General features: G+C 47.7%; 1 protein-coding gene across 1 annotated transcript in view; it reads left to right on the forward strand.

Annotated features, from left to right (window-relative positions):
* COL14A1 (collagen type XIV alpha 1 chain) overlaps nt 1-20,923 on the forward strand; it is a 226,611-nt gene that overhangs the window by 161,643 nt on the left and 44,045 nt on the right. Inside the window, exons 37-40 of the mRNA XM_052651718.1 lie at nt 466-519; nt 3,391-3,486; nt 4,675-4,728; nt 5,095-5,148. Coding sequence (XP_052507678.1) covers nt 466-519; nt 3,391-3,486; nt 4,675-4,728; nt 5,095-5,148 — 258 coding nt within the window. The remainder of the gene's footprint in view (nt 1-465; nt 520-3,390; nt 3,487-4,674; nt 4,729-5,094; nt 5,149-20,923) is intronic.

The raw sequence follows: 20,923 nt of genomic DNA on the forward strand, positions 1-20,923 counted from the left end.
ATAACTGAAGTTTCAGAAGCACTAAATACCTTTTTATGATATAAATAAAGAGAACTAAATTGTTACTATTTTATAGCTTTTTACAATTTAATATAATACAATCTAATTAAATAATTTAATCTCAAAGTCATGGTATAAGACATGTATATAATTTTAGATTAACAGTATATTTTTTATTATTTGCAGTATTAATAGCAGTAATCTTACACACGCAATGAAAAGATCCTGTAGCTTTTTTTTTTTAATTTAAAGGGATTTAGCATACAAAGTTTGCTCAAACTCTGAAACCATTAACCAGAAGAGGGGAATCTGGGGACAGACCTCAGTTGAGGAACATAGCGAACATATCATTACACAACGTGTTGGCCTTTGTGCAAAATAAGAATTACATGATCCATATTCTTAAGGGAAACAAATGCGCTATATTGTTTGTCTTTGTGCTAATGCGTATCGTCTTTCTTCCAGGGGGGCCCAGGACTCCGAGGACCAAAAGGGCAGCGAGGTGACCCGGGCCTAAAGGTGAGGCTCTCTCATCCCCAGGCAGGGGAGTTAAGGGACAGTTACCCTTGGCAATCTAAAGCTCCTTATATATTTTTTAATTTAAAAAATTTTATATTGGAGTGTAGCCGATTAACAGGGCTGTGATAGTTTCGGGTGGACAGCTAAGGGACTCAGCCATACATATCCATGTATCCATTCTCCCCGAAGCTCCCTTCCCATCCAGGCTGCCACGTGCTGTGGTAAAGCTTCTTATATTTTTATGGAAGTTGTGTTGAGGCCTTTCCCCTTATTCTTAGAAGCTTGTGTGTTTTCATCGGAAGAAACGCCCTAACTCAGTGACAAGGTTTCTGGGTCCGAGGTGGAGCGTCGGAGCTCCGGGCGCTTCGGTTGCTCACGCGGCTCTTGCTCTTGCGGTCCTCTTTCCTCTGTCTGCAACAAAGATGCGTTGCCGGGGTCCAGCCCCGGTGCATCCAGGGAATTCGAAGCGGGGACGGCGTTGACGAGGGGAAAAACGTATTTATTTATTAATATAAGATTAGATTAGGAAGAAATAGTGTAGAGGAAAAGTTAGTGGAGAAAAGAGGCTGATTAACTCGGTTTACGTGGAAAACCAATGTAAGTTCCAGACAAGGAACCTGCACCGTCTACGTTGGGCCACAGGCGCCCGCTTGAATAGTGGAGGGTGCCCCGCCTTGGGTCTCAGAAGCCCGGGCAAGTAAGTAGACTCGGTGAACCTCCACGTTCCAAGGGATCAGCCTGAAAAGGAGAGGGAGGGAGCAAGAGAAAGAATCGACATGGGGAGGCCACGTTAGTGCAAAAACCCCCTCTAACTTCATTGTTCAAAAGGTGTTTATATACCCTAAATTTTACATAATGGAAGACACAGAGTCATGCGGGGGCAGCAGTCCTGACCCTTTCTGTGTATCTTTTTGTATACAAAAGGTCTCAGGTGATTGACATTATCTTCTGGCCCAGAGGCTTGCTAACACTTTTTGGCTCTCTTTCTTAAGGAATGTTAATCTCGTTTCCCCTGAAGTATTTTTCTTTAATCTGCATCTCCTTAAAGCATTAAAGTTACATCTCTACAGAACAAAGGCGCAGTGGGTTATAACAAAGAAGGCACTTAACTCAAAGATCTAATGTTGCTAATACCAGGTCTACTACTTGTTTTTCTGTATACCAACTATATCTAAAAATAAAGGATATGAAAATTTGGCAGCAAGTATTGGCTCAACAAATGAAACCTTTAATCAGTCCTATTCTAAAGATTTTGACTCCTCGGAAGCCCCTACATTCCTAGGATGTTTTAAGCTTCCTGAGCCTCCTGCGGTCAGGAGGCCTCAAACAATCACACGCGCAGCTGTAGAGTCCTGCAGGCAGGCCAGAAAGCCATCAGAGGGGTTTTTTGGATTGAAACACTCTTTCAAATGCAGAAGACTAAAGCCTGGAGATGACTTTTTCCAGAGTGTGTCGGGAGAGTGGAAAAGTACAATACAATAAGGCAGGCATATTCTTATTTTTGGGGGGGTACATGCTCAGGAAATACCAGGGGGAAGACCTGGGGTCTGACTCGACCTTGCACATCAGATCCCTGCCGCATGACCTGGTCACGGGCGGGATTCCTCACGCTGGCTCCCGGCAACGCGTCTCAGGGGGAGCGCCAAGTCGCAGCCAGGCCGCAGTCCTCCCGGCCGTTGTTCAGGGTTTGGACTCCTCTCCCTCCTCCCACCACGCGCTGTCAGACACACAGCCCTACCTTCCATTCTCACTGCCCAAGGCCACCAAACCGTCTGTACCCCAGTACAGAGGCCGCGACTCAGAGGAGCACGCCCTGCCGATCCCGGTCCAGGCACACCTTTCCCTGCTTCGCACAAAGGCACCTGAGGCGTGGCAGGCGCCCAGCCTAAGCGAGTTCAGGCCCTGCCCGTTGTCTCCATTTCTGGCTCCAGGGGCCTGATGTTTTGGATTGATTCCTCAAATCTGCCCCAGATTCGTTTCTTTAGAGTTACGCTGGTTCACATCACACCCTGGAGCCCTGCAGTCGTGCGCGACTGCCGTGAGTCAGCCCCAGCTCCTTGGCTTCAGGCCTTTGATCGCTTGCCCGCCTGTCTCTCCTGCACCGTGCTGCTCTGCGTCGTCCCCAGCCATCTTGCTTGCTTTACTGCTTCTACACGGTCCCTTATTAAATCCGCACAGCATTTATTCATGGAGGAGAGAACACTGCAGCTTTTTTTAGTAGAAAGTTGGAGACACGTGGAACAAGGTAAGAGAGAATGGGGCGAGGCCGACGGGGGTCGGTGAAGGAAGGCTGGAGAGGATGAACCGGGTACCACCCAGCTCGACACTCAGACCACACGAGGCCTCCTTTGCTGTCCTGTTTTACTTTTGCGACCGTGGCACGTTTTCTCAGGCAGAGGCGACGTATCTGACTCGGCTCCCTCTAGTACGTGCCACAGTACCTTCGATAAACGCAGAGCAGCGCCCCAGAGATGACAGTTCACAGTAACGAAGGGAGGGACTGTCTGGCTGGATGGTGGGAACCTTCGCAGGCCAAGAGGGTGGTCTTGCACCGCTTGCCTCTTTCGGGTTTGCGGTGCAGTGTGGGGGGTCTGATTACTCACACTGTTGGCACAGCGTTCTTGTTTGTGGAAGCCTCATAAATAAAGCTGCAGCAGCTACTGTGCCTTTCGTCTGTGGGTTCTCTGATGAATCTAGGCCTGGGAGGCAAATCCTCCGAGGCTTCGTGTCTCGTTGTCCTTTGAGTGTTTTATGTCTGAGGAAAGTTAATGAACTAGAAGATAAATGTGCTCAGCAGGAATAACGGGTAGCAGATATTTCTGGGTTCCAGGAGGTCTGACTTACCTTTGGTGTGACCTTCTTGCCTTCCAGGGACCAGATGGCCCTCGGGGTGAAACGGGCCCTCCTGGACCTCAGGGCCCCCCGGGGCCCCAGGGACCGAGCGGTCTCTCCATTCAAGGGATGCCTGTGAGTTGTGTGTCAGGTTCGGGTGGGTTTTGTTCTCACTTCCCCGTGAGTTATAATAGAGAATGAGCTTTTGTCTTCCACCCCTAGTAATGATCCACAGCCTCTTCCAGCCCCTGAAAGTAAGGACTGGGAAATGAGCCTGATGAGCGAAAGCTCGTTCATAAGCCAGCTTTTCACTCAGTAAACGGGGCCTTTACGTTTACGTACGTGCCCAGGGAGTAGGTATAGCCGCAGATGATTTGTCTAGAAAAGAAAGCAGGGCTTGACACGTACGGCTGCTTTTCCTTGTTTGACCAAGTCCTTTGTCGGTGTGATAAAACCTGGAAAGTGGCAGGTGTTTACGACTCAAGTTTGTCATTTTGCATTTGTAGTGATCATGGAGCTACAACCGCAGAAGCCATCAATTTAGATCTTTGTCTCGACAGGCTCTCGAAGTGGGCTGCGACGAGTTTAACATTATGGATGATATGCTCTTTACAGCCACATGAGCTGTTTGAACCATTGAAAGCAAATTCCATTCCATTCACTGATTTTCATTTAACTTAGTAGAGGAATCTAGATTTAAGGAATAAAACCAGTCTCTTTAATTAGTATTTGTTCCATTATATACAATTTTAAGTACATTTTTAGTGTAAATGATTGAAATACATTTTTAGCAAATCTTCTTGTGCATATGATTGTGTGTCCCTAGCTCAGATGTCTTCATTCCCAGAGTCATTTACACGTGAATGAATTATTCTTATTTAACGTGCCAGTTTGTATAATTACGATTAATACTAAGAATTCGTTGAGGTCTTGCTACAGGTCAGGCATCGTGTTTGCTTTTGCCTTTTTATACGTTTCTAGCCAAAACAAAACAAAAGTATATATAGATGTAAGTTTTAGCATCTAAGCTATAAATAATACTGAAATATTCAAGACTCTACTCATATATTTACAGTATAAGCTTAACTAAATCAGATTGTGTGCAAGTGTTTAAACTATTCTGAAATATAAACATTCTACTCTGTAAGCATGCTTACATAAGTTGTGTAGCTTATGTGAAAAATGAAATATGCTGTATTTGGATGTTAGTGTAGAAACAATTTAATGTGGAAAATGTTAAGAGTCAGCAGAGGGAAAGAAGGGACTAAGGACTTACCAGTTTCCTTTTGTGAACTTAACCCCCGTGTCCTTTTGGATGTCCAGGGAATGCCAGGTGAAAAAGGAGAGAAAGGAGATACCGGATTGCCGGGCCCACAGGTACTATTTTTATATTTTTACTCCATTGCTCTCAGTCTAGAGCTTTACTGAGTGAAAGGACCATCGCTTCTGAAGTCCGCTGTGGTCTAGGCAGTGAACAGTTTCTATGCTGAGGAACAGCAGCCTGTATTTGTTGACCTTTGGCCCCCACCCGAGGGTCCTCCTGACGCCGCCCTGGGTGAACCCCGGTGGGGGACATTTGCTTTCCTTCCGGTGAAAAAGCTCTGGGTGCCGTGTCCTCAGTCAGGAAAGCTTCACCCTTATGGTTTCAGGTTTGTTTGGAGGCCTGATTTGTTCCGGGGAAGCTGGCTGAGAGGGTGATTTGTTTCCACAATTCTGATAGCTTCCTGTCTTTGCTCTGTCTAGGGTGTCCCAGGCAGTGTTGGTTCACCAGGACGCGATGGCTCCCCGGGCCAGAGGGTAAGGATTTGCCCAAGACTGCCCATTAGCACAGTGCCTTTCTCACCAAGGCTGTCTCTGCTGCTGGCAAGCTCTGTGCAGGGAAGTCAGACCATGTGTTTTATCTTGTTGTTTCCTTTATTTTTTCTCCCATCTATCTACGTGCTACTAATCCTGCACCTGTTTACCTTAACTGGTGCTCTTCCATATCCACAGCTTTCCTCAAAACCCAGAAACTTTCAGCAGACCTTCTCAAATCAGCCACACCTCTTTCTGAATGTTCCCAGAAGCTGAATGCAATTTGCACTGAATTGTGGGCGTTCGTCTAACAGATTTTCTAATTGTTTCAAATTCTCAAGGAGCAAGCCTAAAGGAAACCAGGAACCCTAAGAACTGGAATTTAAGGGTGGTGACTGTCTGCAGTAGTCTCCATGTCTTTAGTACACATCAGCAGTCACTTCTTGGAACCTGTTCAAGTGGGCGGCAATGGAAGAAAATATAGGGTGGCTGAGGGCTGACTTAACATCCAGAGTTTGTTTGGTCAACGTGTCTTCACTGAACCAGGTTTGAGGGATTTTGTCCTCAGAGTTTAGAGCTTACTGGGGGAAACAGAACCAAATAAGAAACGTATGCTATCGTGGGAGAATTTACAGAGCCCTGTAGGGCACAGGAATAGATAACCAAGCCAGACCTGGAGGGTTGGGGAAGGAAGGCTTCCTGGAAGCGGCACCATATAGACTGGTTTTCAAGTGAGGGAGAGAAATTAACCGGAAAGTACGGGAAAGCTATTGCAAGCAGAGAAAACAGCCTGCACGGCGTACGGAGGGGTGGAGTTGGCGAGAAGGTGGGGCATTTCCGTTACTGGGCGTGGTTCAGTATGGCTGGAGATGAGAGTGCATCGTCTGTATGTGTGTCTGTGTGTGTGCACATGCCTTGGTATGGAGAGCTTGCCAAGAGATGGAACCGAAGAGGTAAACACAAATTCACTGACATCATCTCTTCTATTTTTCGGACCAGGGATTCTGAGCTTTTACAGGAAGACAGTAGAAAGTTATATTTTCAGCAAGAGAGAGAGACTGGTCTTCCTCAAAAGGTCACTGGCAGCTGCACAGCTTTTCTTAAGACTGGATTATATACAGTGGCCTCCACTTAGATCCAGTCCAGTAAAGGACAGCACGTTCAGCGACATTCGCTGATATCGTAGGGGACAGCTAACCCACTAGATTAGCAAATGATTAGCTGGAGGACATAGTTCTCTACTCAGACCAGGTTGCCTTTAGCTATACTGCTCAAGAATAAGGAAATAAATGTTTTCTATAGAGGTGCAGGTGTGGGAATTTAAATTCCTTCCATGTTGGTTTTGTTTTTTTTTTGGTTTCACATTCAACTTTCATTTGCTTAAAATCTCAGTTAAGTCTCCATCCATCAAATGGGATTAGTCGGTAAAGCACGTCCAGGTGAATGTATCTAAAAAGAGGCATTCTCCAGAAGTGAGATTTATGGAGGTTTCATGGACCTGTGGAAGGAGTGTCTAAAGGTGTTTGTATGTTTTGGCAAAGGACTTAGACTAAGATCCTGTGTGGTTACACACCTAGGTTCCTCCGCGATTCCTGAAGCTCTGAAAACAGCAGTTCTAAAGGTTTGGTTCAGTGAATTTCCTTGATTTATCTATGCAGAGTCTAGTCTTGGAAAAGTTCTCCCAAAGCAAACATATTGGGCTAGTGTCCAGATCATTCGAGTCTGGAATTCTTTTAAAACCACTATGCCAACACAGGTTTTTTATAAATATGTTGCCATTCTTCCGAACATGTTTGGTTCTATAGGATAAAAAGTCTTAAGGCCTAATAAAGTGTTAATATATCTGTATATAGATTTTATTTCCCTCTCTCTCTCAATTTGAAAGTAAAACTTTCAGTTCAGTTCAGTCCCTCAGTCGTGTCTGACTCTTTGCAACCCCATGGACTGCAGCACGCCAGGCCTCCCTGTCCATCACCAACTCCCGGAGTTCGCTCAAACTCACGTCCATCGAGTCGGTGATGCCATCCAGCCATCTCATCCTCCGTCGTCCCCTTCTCCTCCTGCCCCCAGTCTGCCTCTAATGCCTATTTTGAAAAATCTGTGGATGGGAAGGGAATTGCATTTTTAAACTGGTTTCCAGAGGACATTCATTCTTTAAACAAGTTAAAGAAAAATTTAACTCATGAAAAATTTAATGTTAAAAAAATTGTGCAAACCCTATCCCAGTTGCTTTAGGAAAGATATTTGAAGGTAATACTATTCCAGCGTACAACTCTTGGGGCATCATTAACACATAATAACATGTAGTAGTGTCTCCTGGAATGCCTTCTCTGCTTGAGGGAGGGACCGCATAGATATGTTCTCATTGCCTTAATATCTTGTTTAATAAGGTGTTAGCTGAACTCACATCTCAGTTTAGCACGTGCTGTGTGCCGTGTGGGCTGCCCCGGTGGCTCAGTGGTAAAGAACCCGCCTGCAGCGCAGGGGATACAGAAGACATGGGTTCCGTCAGGAATATCCCCTGGAGAAGGAGCTGGTGACCCTCCAGTGTTCTTGCCTGGAGTGTCCCATGGACCGAGGAGCCTGGCGGGCTGCAGTCCACAGGGTCGTGCAGGGTCAGAGGCGCCTGAGCGACTTCGCTTTCACTCCTGCCCTGCCTTGGGCACAGCTGCGCTAGAAGGAGAGCAGAGAGGTGAATGTGGCGATGAATGTGGCAACCGGGGCACAGAGCTATCTGAGAGCGGACGCTCGGGGTGGGGAGGACACTCCGGGTGGGGAGGACACTCGGGGTGGAGAGGACACTCGGGGTGCAGAGGACACTTGGGGTGCAGAGGCTTGCTGTCGAGACAGCCGAGGAGCCGCTCTGAGAGCGGACACTCGGGGTGCAGAGGCAACACTCAGGGTGGGGAGGACACTCGGAGTGGGGAGGACACTCGGGGTGGAGAGGCGACACTCGGGGTGCAGAGGCTTGCTGCCGAGACACCCGAGGAGCCACTTCTGGGCATTTTGCAGGAAATCAGGAGGCAGCTGTCTCATCGTTAGGCCAAGCACTGGAGCCACTCGCTGGGCTTCTTGGGGGCTCGGTGGCAAGAAAAGATTCGTGCCAGTGCAGGCAACATGGGTTCATCCCGGGGCTGGGACGATCCCCTGAAGAGAGAAAGGACAGCCCACTCTAGTACTCCTGCCTGGGAAAGCCCATGGACAGAGGGGCGTGGTGGGCTGCGGTCCATGGGGTCTCAAAGAGTCGGGCATGACTCAGCGACTTGACAGCCCCACCGAAGCCTGAAGCCGCTCATCCGTTCATCGCTGCTGTGCAGCCGCCCAGTCATGTCCGACTCTTCACGGCCCCGTGAGCTGCAGCATGCCAGGCCTCCCTGTCCTTCAGCGTCTCCCTGAGTTTGCTCAGTCTCATGTCCATCCATCCTGTCTCCTCCTCTGGCCCTCAACCTTTCCCAGCCTCAGGGCCTTTTCCAATGAGTCAGCTCTTCACATCATTACCATGCCCCATTTCTTCTGATAGTCAGTGACTGGCTGTCCCTTACTGGTCATCCTTCTTTTAAAAAATCTTTGTCTTATTGAGAGTTAAGAACTCACAGCCCCAGACTGTGATCAAGGCCCTGCTTATCGGCTTAGGGAAAGGCCGGCGTCCCTCACCTGGAGCCAGGGCAGATGTCACCCTTCCTTTTAGTCTGCAAGGAGGGGCGTTTAGCAGAGAACAAAGAGGGGATTAAGCATCTCCTCTTTAAACAGGAAACATGTTTTCTTTCTAAAGTTTCTAGCTTATTCTGGCTTTTCCCAAGGGGAATCATGGACTCTTAGAGGCAGCTCATGTTCAACCCTGGGCCTCAGGCCGTAAGCAAGGCCAGCAGAAGTTGGATTTCTTCCCTGAAGCAGCCTCAGCCTCTGGCTCAGTGCAGGACCGCCGTGTAAAGCAGCAGCGTGCGAGCAGGCCGAACAGCCGGGTGGGCGCCAGCCGATGGCACCCTCATCCCTGCGTCATCCAGCCGATGGCACCCTCATCCCTCTTTCTTTTCCACTGTCCGTCTCGTCCCCTCCCTTCTCCTCGTTCCTCCTCTCTGCTTGATGTCTGTGATCCCAGGGTCCACCCATGGTCTTTAGGCTCCTCTGATGTAGGCTGGACATCTCTGCCCCCACCCTGGACATCCAAGCGGTCCTAAGAGAAACCAGGAAAAACAGGCGAGACATGGATGATAAGTATATGAACTGAAAAAGAAAGAAAGGAGAAACCAGCTTTGTTCTAGTTCTGAGGCTCACTTATACCCAAGACCACCAGCTGTCAGCCACTCCAAATAGAAACTTTAAAAAAATAATTTTTTTTTCCAATTCTTACTATGGTTTTATAAAAAGGCAGAGAGACAAGTAATAAAAATGACTGGGAGATACATATTTTATGGCACCTGGAAGATGGTCGTAATTCCTCCCTTGTACCAAGGGTATTTGTTTTAGAATTCCAAGTAAAACTAACCTTGGAAAGCTTCCCTTACTCCAGGCTACCACTCCCTGCACCTCCCTTTTCATGCCATAACCACAGGCTTCCCGTTCCATCTGTAAAAGAGGAAATACTGTTTTAAAGTTCGGCATATTAATTATGCTGAACTTGTGGTTAGGAGAAGCAGGATGGCCCAGTGGTAAATATCAGAGACTTGGACAGTCAGCCAGACCTGAGTTTGAACTCTAACCATGGGACGCTGAGCCAGTCACTTTAAGGGTCCAAGGCTCCCTTTCCTCATCTGAGTGGGAAAAATAATATTTGAGTCCATAGAGCTATTGTGGAGATTGATTCAAATCAGGGCATGCTAAGTCGCTCAGTCGTGTCCGACTCTTTGTGACTCCATGGACCGTAGCTCGCCAGGCTCCTCGTCCACAGGATTCTCTAGACAAGAACACTGGAGTGGTTTGCCGTGCCCTCCTCCAGGGGATCTTCCTGTCCCAGGGACTGAACCCACAGCTCAGGTCTCCTGCATTGGCAGGCGGGTTCTTTACTGCTAGCCACCGGGAAAGCCCTTCATATAAGGAATTTCTATGTAAAAATTCAACTCTAGCTGGTATGAGTATTCACTATTTTCAGTGTAGAGCTAATGAGTCAGGACAGTACAGTCAGTTATAATGCCTGTCCTTGACATTATTAAGGTAACTTAGAAGATTTAAATGAACTTCAAAAAAAAAAAAATAGAAAGTCTAAAGAAAAAGCAAGTGGCTTCTTATTGTTTAATTTTCTTGGAGTCCATGTTGAAAGGATCCTTGGACCGTGTTTCCTTTTTACGTGGTTTTGATGTACCCAGGGACTTCCTTGCTGGTTCAGACGGTAAAGAATCTGCCTGCAATGCAGGAGACCTGGGCTCCATCCCTGGATTGGGAAGACTCCTTGAAGAAGGGAATGGCTATCCACTCCAGTATTTTTGCCTGGAGAATTCCATGGACAGAGGATCCTGGCGGATTACAGTCCCCATGGGGTTGCAAAGAGTCAGACCCGACTCAGCGACTCCACAAAGGCCGTATCTGTGATGAATGTCCCACTTCATCAAAGCAAGTCGTGCTTGTTCAAAATAGCCTTGAAGAACTGAACTGGAGTTAGCGATCTGGATTTAATTTCTATCATAAATGTCAAGCTCTGATGAGAGATTCATCTAAGGGATATTTTGTTAAATACTAAGATTCATGATAATTACCCCCTTGAGTATCTTCCTCCTCCAGAAGAGGAAATACAAAAAACTAGCACAAAGCTAGTGGAGAGAATGATTTGATTTTCTTTTCCGTGGGTCTAGACAGGTTTTTATAAAATCCCAGAAAAACATTCCCCCAGTCAATGACAGTGATGACAGTCTGTGCAACTGGGACTTGGCAGATTATTTTAATAAAAAGAGCAGCAGCCACTATTATTGATTATCGACTAGGCGCAGCGCTCTACAAATTTTGTGTTCTCCAGTCCTCAGGGTAACCACAAACGCTGGGCACTGCCACCCCGTTACAGACACAGAGAGTCTGAAGCTCGGAAATTTGAAGTAACGCAAACAGTGCCACACAGCCGGCACGCACTGCAGCAGGATTCTAATCCACTCTCAGACTCTGACACTGCATTCTTCCTTTCCACAAAACTATATTAAAGATTAGAGTGGTTTTGCTAATATGGGCAACTCTTTCAGTAAAGATATTAACAAGCAGGACTCCATCACCAAAGACACCTCGCCCAGTGTTTCGGGGGCAGAAGGAGCCCAGTTTGGGTTACTTTCTTGATGAAGTAGAAGCTGATAGTTCACACATGAAGACTATGTTTCTTTGACTACATTTCACTTTTACTTGGGTAATGGCCCATTTGAGGAGAGAACCATTACTTAGTGAATTAGTTTCTTGTTATTACTGGCTTTAAAGATGCTTCTACTAGGAGACAGCATACAAATGATATCTATCTTGCACTCTGATTCCAATGCTGTCCTTTGGGGCCAAGGCTGACATGTTTATATCTGAAAACTAGCCATTCCACAACATAAGTGACCAAGCTGTCCTTTTGTGTTTTCGTGGTTTTTTGAATATGAACATCCTGAGCTTTAGCCTCAGAGATTCAGATACCAACGGTCTTGGGTGTGACTTAGGGATGTGTAGTTTTAAAATGATTACTGATTCTAATAAACAGCTAGGTTTCAGAATCACTGGATAATACATTATGTTAAACCTTTTGCACGTCAAAGTAATTTCTTGGGTTGAATATTGCTTTTGTTTTCCTTCACTGGAATCACCAGTGCAGGTTACTAAAGCTATACACGTTTGTGTATCTATGTACACATTTAAATTATACATGTAATGCGTATATAAATGTGAACATTTTAACGATAGTGTGCTGTGCACGTATATAAAATGCATATGTCTGCTTGCACCTGCGTGTGTGTGACGGCAGACTGGAGCGTGACTCCACATGGAAGCGCGCAGGGCTCAGGGCTGATCACGGTCTCTACCTGGCCAGTGTTTCAGGGTCTGAGGCTTTCTGCTCCTTGGCCCCTTCATCTGGTGGCTGGTCTGAAGCCTCTGCTGCCCGCCGCAGCCTGTTCCGTATGGCCGACTGCCTCCCGGCCCCTTGCCGGGCGCTCAGGGTTGAAACCGTGCGGCGAGAGTCTCAGTGTGTCTTCAGTCCTCACGGCTCGAGTTCGTTCCGGTTCAGCAGCCGCGTCAGATGCCAGCGGCTCACAGGCCCCACGGTACCCGAGGGGGTGGTGTTTGTCAAAGGACCTGCTCGGCCCTGTTTCAGTCCATCAGAGTTCGTGTCAGTGGTCCCCCGTCACGGCTTCGGAGAGGCGTGGAGAGTGCCTGTCGCACCCGAGTCTGTTTCTGAGATGTGCTGCTGCTGCGCTGTCCGGTCCTGGTTGTGTCCGACTCTTTGGCGAACCCATGACCTGTAGCGCGCCAGGCTCCCCTGTCCGTGGGAGTTCCCAGGCAGGAACACTGGAGTGGGTTGCCATTTCCTTCTCTCGGGCCCCTTCCCAGACCAGAGATCGAACCCGAGTCTCCTGCTTGGCAGGCAGATTCTTTACTCCCGAACCACGAGGGAGGCCCGTCTCTGACAACTACATAAGGGTAAATATTCTAGCCTCTGACTTTACTTTTGGTTACAACACTCTCTGTGGGCACATCCGGTGCGTCTTTTAGGTTCTGTAGACAGAGAACCGTGAAAGAGCAAACTTTCCCGTTCAGTTCAGCTCAGCCGCTCAGTCGTGTCTGACACATTGCGACCCCATGAATCTCAGGACGCCAGGCCTCCCTGTCCATCACCAACTCCCGGAATTCACTCAGACTCGGCGTCCATCGTGTCCGTGATGCCATCCAGCCATCTCATCCTCTGTCGTCCCCTTCCCCTCCTGCCCCCAATCCCTCCCAGCATCAGAGTCTTTTCCAATGAGTCAACTCTTCGCATGAGGTGGCCAAAGTACTGGAGTTTCAGCTTCAGCATCAGTCCTTCCAAAGAACACCCAGGACTGATCTCCTTTAGGATGGACTGGGTGGATCTCCTTGCAGTCCAAGGGACTCTCAAGAGTCTTTTCCAACACCACAGTTCAAAAGCATCAATTCTTCTGTGCTCAGCTTTCTTCACAGTCCAACTCTAACATCCATACATGACCACTGGAAAAACCGTAGCCTTGACTAGACGGACCTTAGTTGGCAAAGTAATGTCTCTGCTTTTCAATATGCTATCTAGGTTGGTCATAACTTTCCTTCCAAGGAGTGTCTTTTAATTTCATGGCTGCAATCACTATCTGCAGTGATTTTGGAGCCCAGAAAAATAAAGTCTGACACTGTTTCCACTGTTTCCCCATCTATTTGCCATGAAGTGCTGGGACCAGATGCCATGATCTTCGTTTTCTGAATGTTGAGCTTTAAGCCAACTTTTTCACTCTCCTCTTTCACTTTCATCAAGAACTTTTTAAGAGCCTACAAAAAATTCTTGCCACCTGGAAAAAGCATCTGTCTTTGCTCTAGAGCGTGGAAAAGAAAACTGAAAAAATCAAAATTAATAAATTAGTTAAATGTGTATAAAACATTGCACTTTGCTAATTTCAGCCATAGTTAAATTTGGTATTTATTCAAATATCAGTGATTTTGAAAACGTATTTTGCAATAGATTTCCTTTTGCTGATAAATCATGGCCAACCATAACTTAATAAGCTGCTCAGAGCCAAATATAGTTTGTTTTCAAAAACAAACTATAAAAAAACTTTCAAGTTTTTATAGCAAAAATTATTTTTAATGTGCATTGTGGTTGCATATTAATATTGAGGTGGGACTCTCAAAAAGGAGGCATGCTAGGAGCTGCACCCCTGTTTGTAGGTGGCTGATTTTATGCACTTAGAAAAAGCATGTGTCGGTTTAAGTGAACTCTCACTTTACGCTCATCGTTTAATCTTCTGTCCCCTGTTAGTCACGCTTCATCGCTTAATTAAAGGTTTCTGCTTTTTATGATGGTGCTTCACCCACAAACGCACAGGTGCTGAGACTGGCTTCCTGACGCAAAATGGGACGTTTGTAGATCTGGAGATGTATGGAAGGTGCAGACAGTTTACGTGGTTTTCCTTTTCACCAACTTTCTTGCTTTGATATGAAGAGTTGCTGCCGTCGCTCCTCACCCTGGATGAAGGGCGAGGAGAGGCCCCGGAGCCAGCCTGAGCTGAGTGGCCCCTGGGTGGGGAGGGTGGACTGGGACCAACCTCCCGGGGCCCTTGACCAGAACCCTTCTTCTGGGAACCCCTGCTCGGACCCCCACGCCACGACTGGATGCCCTTCTGCATGTTCCCATGGAACCCTCGAGTCCCCGCATCGAGGCTCATTGCTGTTTACTTTCAATTGTTGACTTTTCTCAAAACCATCACCTCCTTGAAAACAAACTGTCTTGTTCATTGTTGACTATCCGAAAGCTAGCAAAATGCCCAGCACACGGTGATTCCGCAACTATAGTTTAATATGACAAACGTGAGGCTTACAAGTGAAAAAAATCTTTCAGAGATGAATTTAAAATGTGATTGTTAAAACATAAAGCTATGTGATGGAAATATGAACTTTTTTGCAGTTAGAAGGAAATCTGGGGGAGGGAAATGGCTTTATGTTTCTAAAATAATATAGAACCTAACATCTTTTTTTTGAATATTTATTTACTTGGCTGTGCCAGGTCTCCGTCGCAGCAGGTGGGACCTAGCTCCCTGACCAGGGGCTGAACCCAGGCCCCTCTGCACTGGGAGCTCAGAGTCTCAGCCTCCGGACAGTCAGGGAAGACCCCCGATAGGCTTTCAATTATAACCAGGCATAGCAAGTACATTTTAATCTGGAATGAGGGAAACAGGAAGCTCATAGTACCCTTAAGAATGACTTTACTGTTAAACTGTTATTTCTAAAAATGTGCATTTGTTCATGAAAATCCATGAATGAAAGTGCTAGAGTGAACTGTAGATACTGTGTATAAATAGATAACAAATGCAAACCCACTACAGAGCACAGGGAATTCTCCTCAGTGGTCTGTGGTGACCTACGTGGGAAGGAAATCCAAGAGGGGCTACACACACACACGCACACTCGCGCACACGCACACACACGCATGCATGCACACACGCATGCATGCACACATGCACGCACACACACAACATACGCACATGCGCACGTGCACACATACATGTGCATGCATGCACATGCACGTACGTACTCACGCACACACGCACACACATGCACGCCCACACATGTGCACACGCACGCACACACACATACACACATACACACGCACACACACACACAGAGCTTATTCATTTTGCTGCACAGCAGAAACTCACAGCATTGAAAGGCAACTAAACTCCAATAACAATTTTAAAGAAAGTGCTAGAGTAGGACCCTGGCCCGTGTCCTCCCTGCCCTGGCTGCTAACAGCTCAGTCGCCTCTGCTGTAGAGAGCCACCCTTGGAAACACCACCCTGGCTCCGTGCACGTGTGCCTGCTAGGTCTCTCAGTCAGGTCTGACTGTGCAAGCCCACGGACTGCAGCCCGCCAGGCTCCTCTGTCCATGGATCTTCCAGGCAAGAGTACTGGAGTGGGCTGCCATTCCCTCCTCCAGGAGATCCTCCTGCCCAGGGATCGAACCCATGACTCTCATGAAGCCTGCATTGGCAGGCGGGCTCTTTATCACTAGAGCCGCCTGGAAACACCGTCAATGGCTGACTGATGTGAGTGTATGAAACCCTGTGGTGGGCTAACCCTCAGGCGCCATTCACCCTGCAGAGCTCCCCGAGAGCAGACCTCAGCGAAACCCAGTCCTGACTTAACCCCTGTGCCCGCCCTCTCCTGCCTCCCTCACTACCTGGAAGGTTTCTCCTAGTTCATGCCCCCTGTAAAGCATCTTAAACTGCGCCTTCGTTTCTGTCTGGCCGCACGGGGCCCCCGTGGCCATGGTGCTGGCTCCAGGTGTGGCGAGCGGGCTGCTCTCGTTGCGGTGCACGGGCTCCGTCGTGGGGGCGCTCGGAATCAAACCCGTGTCCCCTGCATCAGCAGGTGACTGGACACCAGGGAAGGCCCTCCCTCTATAAATCATAGGCACAAAAGCCCAGTCTGCTTCTAGGAACCCACCCCTCAGGTAGTCACTGAAATGCAGTTTCAGCTTCTGGGGCTGGAACTCCTGACCCCTTTCCTCCAGGCTTGTGAGGGTTCAAGAGCAAAGCCAGAAAAGATTGGCATCCCCCCGACCCCCATGCGTTTCTGGGCTAATTATACCTGCAATTAATATTTATTTATTCAACATGATTATCAGAGCACTTCTTCTAAGAGTCTCATTTTTATTCCACTTTATTTTTTTTTAGTATGTATTTGGTGCCAACCATGTGCTGGGGAGGTATTAGGAACACAACAGTGAATAAGACATGATTTCTTCCCTCAAAGAAGAAAAATAGAAATCTCAGTTTCCGATGAGATGGCTGGATGGCGTCACCGACTCGATGGACATGGGTTTGGGTGGACTCCCGGAGTTGGTGGTGGACAGGCAGGCCTGGCGTGCTGCAGTCCAGGGGGTTGCAGAGAGTTGGGCTCGACTGAGCGAGTGAACGCCAACAGCTTCTGAGGTGCCCTTTGGGAAGAGCAGTGGCCTTTTTGGCGCCAGAGATCAGCTCCGTGGAAGATGGTTTTCCTTGGCCCAGCGCTGGGGGTTGGTCGGGGATGATTCAAGCTCATGCCAGTTATTGTGCAGTGTATTTCTGTTATGGCATCAGCTCCACCTCAGATCGTCAGGCTCGAGCCCCTGGAGATTGGGCTCCCCGAGAACGCAGAGTGAACAAGCTCGCAGTCTCCTCGTTGGATTCGACGGCTCGGGAGCAACAGCCTCTCGGCCAAACTTAGTGCTACCTATCGACATTCCGTCGTCTCTCCTCCCACATGACGTGCACCAGCTGTCTGTAAATCGAGCCCACTGAACACTGTTCTCGGCAGCACCCTTCCGGTGACCCAGCGGAGGAGAGTCCTGGTGGGGGGCCTTGCTTTGTGCGCTGCTTCCCCGTGATCGAGAGGGAGGAGCCGATGAGCTGTGTCCTGCGGGTCCTCCCCGGAGCAGCGCACTGTCGTTTCGGGAAAGACGCCTTGGCTTGCTCCCTGTCATAACATCGCCCTTGCTGGTGTCTGAGAACTTTGTGTCTCTGGACACAGCCTGGGAAAGAGCCCTGGAAGGCTGCCGGCAGCCAGGCTGCACTGCTGACTGCCGGGCAGTGGCGTTGGCCACGTGTCACGTGTGGCCTTACACACGGGTGTGTGTTCGCTTCCCCTCCAGTGCTGGGAGAGTTTTAAGGCAGGAAGCAAATGAAGTTCTTTTCAAAATGCCTTCTTAAACTTTGAGTATGTCCTCAGAGTCCCTGGTTTTGTTATGTGAACTTCATATAGGAAATAATAGTAGATTAAAAACATTTTTTTTAATGGTACAGGCTCCTAATCTCTTTTGGTCCCAAATTTTCTCACTTATAATATGAAGCAGTTGGACTAAAGGAGTTATAAGGTTCTGTTTTTCTCTTCAGTTCAGTCCAGTCGCTCAGTCGTGTCCGTCTCTTTGCGACCCCATGAATCGCAGCACGCCAGGCCTCCCTGTCCATCACCAACTCCCGGAGTTCACTCAGATTCACGTGCATCGAGTCCGTGATGCCATCCAGCCATCTCATCCTCTGTCATCCCCTTCTCCTCCTGCCCACAATCCCTCCCAGCATCAGAGTCTTTTCCAATGAGTCAGCTCTTCACATGAGGTGGCCAAAGTACTGGAGCTTCAGCTTTAGCATCATTCCTTCCAAAGAAATCCCAGGGCTGATCTCCCTTAGGATGGACTGGTTGGATCTCCTTGCAGGCCAAGGGACTCTCAAGAGTCTTCTCCAACACCACAGTTCAAAGCATCAATTCTTCGGTGCTCAGCCTTCTTCACAGTCCAACTCTCACATCCATACATGACCACTGGAAAAGCCATAGCCTTGACTAGACGGACCTTAGTCAGCAAAGTAATGTCTCTGCTTTTGAATATACTATCTAGGTTGGTCATAACTTTTCTTCCAAGGAGTAAGCGTCTTTTAATTTCATGGCTGCAGTCACCATCTGCAGTGATTTTGGAGCCCAGAAAAATAAAGTCTGACACTGTTTCCACTGTTTCCCCATCTATTTCCCATGAAGTGATGGGACCAGATGCCTTGATCTTTGTTTTCTGAATGTTGAGCTTTAAGCCAACTTTTTCACTCTCCTCTTTCACTTTCATCAAGAGGCTTTTTAGCTCCTCTTCACTTTCTGCCATAAGGGTGGTGTCATCTGCACATCTGAGGTTATTGATATTTCCCCCGGCAATCTTGATTCCAGCTTGTGCTTCTTCCAGTCCAGTGTTTCTCATGATGTACTCTGCATATAAGTTAAATAAGCGGGGTGACAGTATGCAGCCTTGACGTACTCCTTTTCCTATATGAAACCAGTCTGTTGTTCCATGTCCAGTCCTAACTGTTGCTTCCTGACCTGCATACAGATTTCTCAAGAGGCAGGTCAGGTGGTCTGGTATTCCCATCTCTTTCAGGATTTTCCACAGTTTATTGTGATCCACACAGTCAAAGGCTCTGGCATAGTCAATAAAGCAGAAGTAGATGCTTTTCTGGAACTCTCTTGCTTTTTCCATGATCCAGTGGATGTTGGCAATTTGATCTCTGGTTCCTCTGCCTTTTCTAAAACCAGCTTGAACATCAGGGAGTTCACGGTTCACATATTGCTGAAGCCTGGCTTGGAGAATTTTGAGCATTACTTTACTAGCATGAGAGACGAGTGCAGTTGTGCGGTAGCTTGAGCATTCTTTGGCATTGCCTTTCTTTGGGACTGGAATGAAAACTGACCTTTTCCAGTCCTGTGGCCACTGCTGAGTTTTCCAAATTTGCTGGCATATTGAGTGCAGCACTTTCACAGCATTGATTTTTTATACCCTCTTCCTGGATATGCTATATTTAAACTCCATGTAAAATAATATCTTTCAACCTATGTCAGTATTAATATATGTTGTTTAGAAAATCCAAGGAAGGATGTGTGTGCATGTCTGTGTAATTTAATCTGTATCAGGGCCTATCAATGCAGCTTTCTGACTTAATAATATTTTTGAGAGAATAAGTGAAGTGACTGAATGGAGGTAGCAGTGAAAAAACCCACTAGCTCGAATATTATGAACAAAAGTCCTAAAACCTCAGTGGCTTAAAACAATAAAAAAATACTGAATGAAATGAAGTATTGCTGGTCCCAGCCCAGCACTGTCCACAGAATGGGTAGAGGAGTTGGGTAGTTAGTCTCCGACCTGTATAGTCATTTAGGAACTCAAGGTCTTGCCATCTTGAGACACTGATCCTCAACACGTGGGCCCTGAAGCTGTTACAGGAGGGAAAAGAAGGTGGAGGATTACCCCCCGGAAATTCTTACGGGCCAGAGCTGGAACTGGCCCCTCTCCGCTGGCCACAGCTCAGCCCCCAGCTTCCCACGAATTGCTGGACAAGAGGCTGGAAGATGGAAGCTCACAGTGTGCTCAGGCAGGAAAGGCAAACCACAACCCGGTGGGCTCTGGAGCCTCTGCCTTATCTGGCTTTGAGACTTGCTGGTATTTGAACCTGGGAACAGGATGAAAGGGCCCGCAGACCATTGCTTTTCCTACACACGCATCCTTCCTATTCCATACCTTTCTCCTAACTCACACGATTTCCTTTTGTCCAGCCTCATCTTCACCCTCTTTTATTTGATTCCTGGAGATAAGGAGAGGGAGAGTGAAAGGGGGCCCCTAAGGAGAAGGGTTTTCACGCGCAGGAAGAATGGGGAAGGTTCACTGGGAAAGTGGCGCGCTTCAGAAAGGGGTTGGGAGAGGCAGCGCGGACGCTGGCGGATGTTGGTTTGAACTGATTTGAGATGAGAATGGATTCCCAGGTGGCGCTAGAGGTGAAGAGCCTGCCTGCCCAATGCAGGCGACTAAGAGACCCAGGTTCGATCCCTGGGTCAGGAAGATCCCCTGGAGAATGGCAAGGCAACTAGCTCCAGTGTTCTTGCCTGGAGCATGCTATGGGCAGAGGAGCCTGGTGGGCAACAGTCCATAAGGTCGTAAAGAGCTGGACAGGACTGAAGCAACTTAGCATAAGAATGGACTATTCTAGGAGGGACAAGTCCCAAGAGGAGAAGTCCACTTCTCCACGTAGTAGAAGATAATGTCTTGAACAAAACTTTATGAATTTATTAGAAAATCGAGACTGGAAAGACCCACACCCACAGCCAAGAACCGCAGCCCTCTGACAGCAGGCCACACACACACACACATTCAGTGATTGGAGAAGATAATTTTTAAAGAGCATCATTTGCTTTCTGCCTTTAACTCTTCCATCATGTAATAAGAAGCAAACGTGTATTCATGTTGACTTTCATTCAGCAAACTTGCCCAGCAGTCAAAACTGTATCACCTCCGCAGGAAGACCCCCAATCCGCCCCCAGGCAGTCCCTGAAGAGCTTCAGAGTTACAGACATTGTAGTGTGTATGTGAGTGTGTGTGCGAGTGTGTGTGTGTTAGTTGCTCAGTTGTGTCCAACTCTTTGCGACCCCATGGCTCCTCTGTCCATGGAATTCTCTAGGCAAGAATAATGGAGTGAGTTGCATTCCCTTCTCCAGAGGGTCTTCCTGGCCCAGGGATCGAACCTGGGTCCCCAGCATTGCAGGCAGATTCTTTACTATCTGAGCTAAAAGGGAGCCCGATACTGTAGTACTCCCAATTTGTAATATA

The sequence above is a fragment of the Budorcas taxicolor genome, chromosome 14 (genome assembly GCF_023091745.1).
Source record: "Budorcas taxicolor isolate Tak-1 chromosome 14, Takin1.1, whole genome shotgun sequence".
In the NCBI taxonomy this organism is placed as follows: Eukaryota; Metazoa; Chordata; class Mammalia; order Artiodactyla; family Bovidae; genus Budorcas; species Budorcas taxicolor.